Raw genomic sequence first — 2,964 nt, 5'->3', positions numbered from 1 at the left:
TCACTGCGTCTGACTGCGTCTGTCTGCGTCTGACTGCGTCTGTCTGCGTCTGACTGCGTCTCACTGCGTCTGACTGCATCTGTCTGCGTCTGACTGCGTCTGTCTGCGTCTCACTGCGTCTCACTTCGTCTGTCTGCATCTGACTGCGTCTGTCTCAGGGTGTTTGTGTTCAGGCTGCAGAGCTGACCTGTTGCAGTCGCTACAGAGAGCAGTCAGGAAGATGGAGAGGAGGATGAGGAGGAGGAGGAAGAGTCCTGGTGTCAGGAGCCACAACCCGGTCGCGTCCGCTCCCACTGCCGCCATGGAGGATTCCCGGATCTGACCCTGGAATGAACCCAACAGGAACCAGGAAGACCAGCTGAGCACCAAGCTTCTCGATCAGAACCAGAAAGTTCTGTTCAGTGAGCACAGAACCAGAGATTACTACTGGAATGGTTCTGCACAGATACCAGAACCCGAAACATCCACTGTGCTTCAGGAAAGATCAGGTTCCAGAACCGTTGTGTCTTAAGGAGCGCCTCACCTGGATCACAGGTGAATCCAAGGTGGAGCAGTAAATATAGAAGCCTCAGCCGGGTCCATCAGAACCATTTGGACCTTCTTTCATAGATAACAGGGACTCACCAGCCTGTGTTGGTGAGTCCCTGTGAGTCAGCATGTTCTGATGCGTTCAGCAGATTATTTATAGATGTCGGCCATGTTGGAAATCATCAGGAGGTTCTGGAGAGAGACTGTGAATTGTAGCGTTTGAGTCGGGTTCTGCCCGGCAAAACTCTGATGGTTCTGGTTCCTGTGAGAGAAGAGCTGCAGCCCGACGCCAGCATGCAGCCGTAAATGAAAATGAGTTTGTTTCTGTTTCCTGCAGCATGCAAATCCTGGGCGAGGACGGGTCCGACCCGAATGACGCCTTTCAGGACAAACTGACAAAGACGGCTCTGTCAGAACCTTTAGTGTACTGTTCGGACCTTTAATGGGTCAGAACCTCCCACATCCTGATCAGACCTCTAACAGCTCATGTTTACGTTGAGGAGGTACCGGGTGTGTTCAGGCCCGACTCGCTGTGTTTGACTTTCTGGGTGTTTCCACCTCCAACGGTTCACTGGATCAGATGACAGACAGAAGTTCTGCCCAACCAGCCCGATCAGAACCCAGAGAGTTCTGCCCAACCAGCCCGATCAGAACCCAGAGAGTTCTGCCCAACCAGCCCGATCAGAACCCAGAGAGGCCAACACATTCTGAAACCGTTCTGAACCGGGTTCCTCACAAAACCTCAAACCTGCAGGAGCAGCAACTGACAGACGAATCAAACAGGTTCTTAGAGAGAAACTGTTGAAACTAATTTCAATAATAAGTTCAACTTGATGCACTGATTGATGACTGGGATTAACTGGGATTAGCTGGGATTAGCTGGGATGACCCAACTGACCAACAACCCGACAGGAGACTAAAATCAGCTCTGGGATTGAAACAGACGAAGTGAAACATCAAAAGTGATGATGAAGAATAAAACATCAACATCATCATCATCGTTGTCCGTTTATTTTCAGAGGAAGGTCGTTAGTTAACCTTCATCGCCTTCAACCAGCTGATCGACTGGAGATCAATCATCTATAATCACATCCTCTGATCTCTGCGACCTTTGCCCTCTGTGATGTCGGAGAGAGAAGCTGGAAAATTAGTTTTAAACAGATCAGAGTAACTGGCCTCCAGTTCCAGTTAAACAGGCAAACTGGTTTCTAATTTTAGCTGAACTGGTTAAGGAGAAGTTAAAGTCCAAACCAACCTGAGTTCTGGGAGTTCTGGTTCTGCTGGACTTCCTGCTCCACGTTTACGGAGCGACTGAGAGCAAACATGCAGCTGATCACACCAAAACACACACACACACTGACAGATATGAACACACACTGTGGCTCTTCCTCCTCCTCTTCCTCACTGCAGAACCAATCAGATGTTTGTTGATGATCTGAGTTTTACTGAGTCTGGAAACAGACCAGCTGCCTGGTTCTGTTCTGGCCCGGCTGCTGTTCTGGCCCGGCTGCCTGGTTCTGTTCTGGCCCGGCTGCCTGGTTCTGTTCTGGCCCGGCTGCAGCCTCTATCAGCTGCGTCTCTGACGGCCTGGGGGCGTTTTGGTTTTGTGGCGCCGCCCTGCAGCTGATAAGCTGCTGAAAGCGGAGCGTTATCTGCGGCTCCGCCCGAACACGGAGCCGCGTTCTGCTCCGCCACCGGAGCGGTGAGCCAGAAGCTTCTGTGGGAAAGTTTCACTCCAACTCATCCACAACGCCTGTCATATTTTCCCCAGGCTAAGACCTGGTTTATGAATATATAAACAACAGATTTTAAATGCTGATTTCACTCCAAACAAACATAGTTTACCATCAGAAGGTAATTACATCACTTTATTAATGAACCTGATTAACTGCTTTTTATTTTTAGTTAATTTTCAGACATTCACAAACAACAACTTACACAAAGAGAACCAGCAGAAAATCAAGATTACAGAAAACCCTGACCATCCTCTTCATCAGACTGTCTTCAGTCAGAGCTGTCTCCAAATTTGCTGTAATACAGACTGCTACAGGAGATCCTCTGCCAGCAGCCATACAGTAACTCTATGAAGAATTTGAGTTAATCTCCATCCATTTTCTGTACACACTTACCCCCAGTGGGTCGGGAGGTGTGGGTATCTCCAGCGAACGTTCCGGGCGAGAGGCGGGGTCTCCTGGACGGGGTCCCCTGCCTGGACGGGGTCACCTGGACGTCGCCTGGACGGGTCGCCTGCCTGGCCGGATCGCCTGCCTGGACGGGTCGCCTGCCTGGACGGGTCGCCTGGACGGGTCGCCAGTCTGTCGCTGAGTCTGAGTTACAGCAACATGTAACATCTGCAGTGTGTCTGAATAAGGTTTTTGTAGTGGCGATTGTTTGTCAAACCAAACATCCAATCAAAGCTCCATTAAGCCACTAAGG

General features: G+C 50.3%; 1 protein-coding gene across 5 annotated transcripts in view; it reads right to left on the bottom strand.

The window, feature by feature from the left end:
- The window catches only part of LOC103129415 (uncharacterized), a 9,526-nt gene extending 6,568 nt beyond the window's left edge, over positions 1-2,958 (bottom strand). Inside the window, exons 1-2 of one of the 5 annotated variants that reach the window (XM_007540501.2) lie at positions 1,784-2,958; positions 188-324 (exon numbers count right to left, since the gene is read on the bottom strand). In XM_007540501.2, coding sequence (XP_007540563.1) covers positions 188-303 — 116 coding nt within the window. In that variant the 5' untranslated portion in view covers positions 304-324; positions 1,784-2,958. Of the gene's footprint in view, positions 1-187; positions 630-1,783 lie in introns of those variants that run through there. The other 4 variants (XM_007540502.1, XM_016665049.1, XM_016665051.1 and 1 more) reach the window with 4 other exon arrangements.
- Between the last annotated feature and the right edge of the window lie 6 nt (positions 2,959-2,964).

Source organism: Poecilia formosa, unplaced genomic scaffold, assembly GCF_000485575.1.
Source record: "Poecilia formosa unplaced genomic scaffold, Poecilia_formosa-5.1.2 Scaffold544, whole genome shotgun sequence".
NCBI classification, from domain to species: domain Eukaryota; kingdom Metazoa; phylum Chordata; class Actinopteri; order Cyprinodontiformes; family Poeciliidae; genus Poecilia; species Poecilia formosa.
The sequence above is the reverse complement of the archived record's forward strand: the minus strand, read 5'-3'. Positions and strand labels throughout refer to the sequence as shown.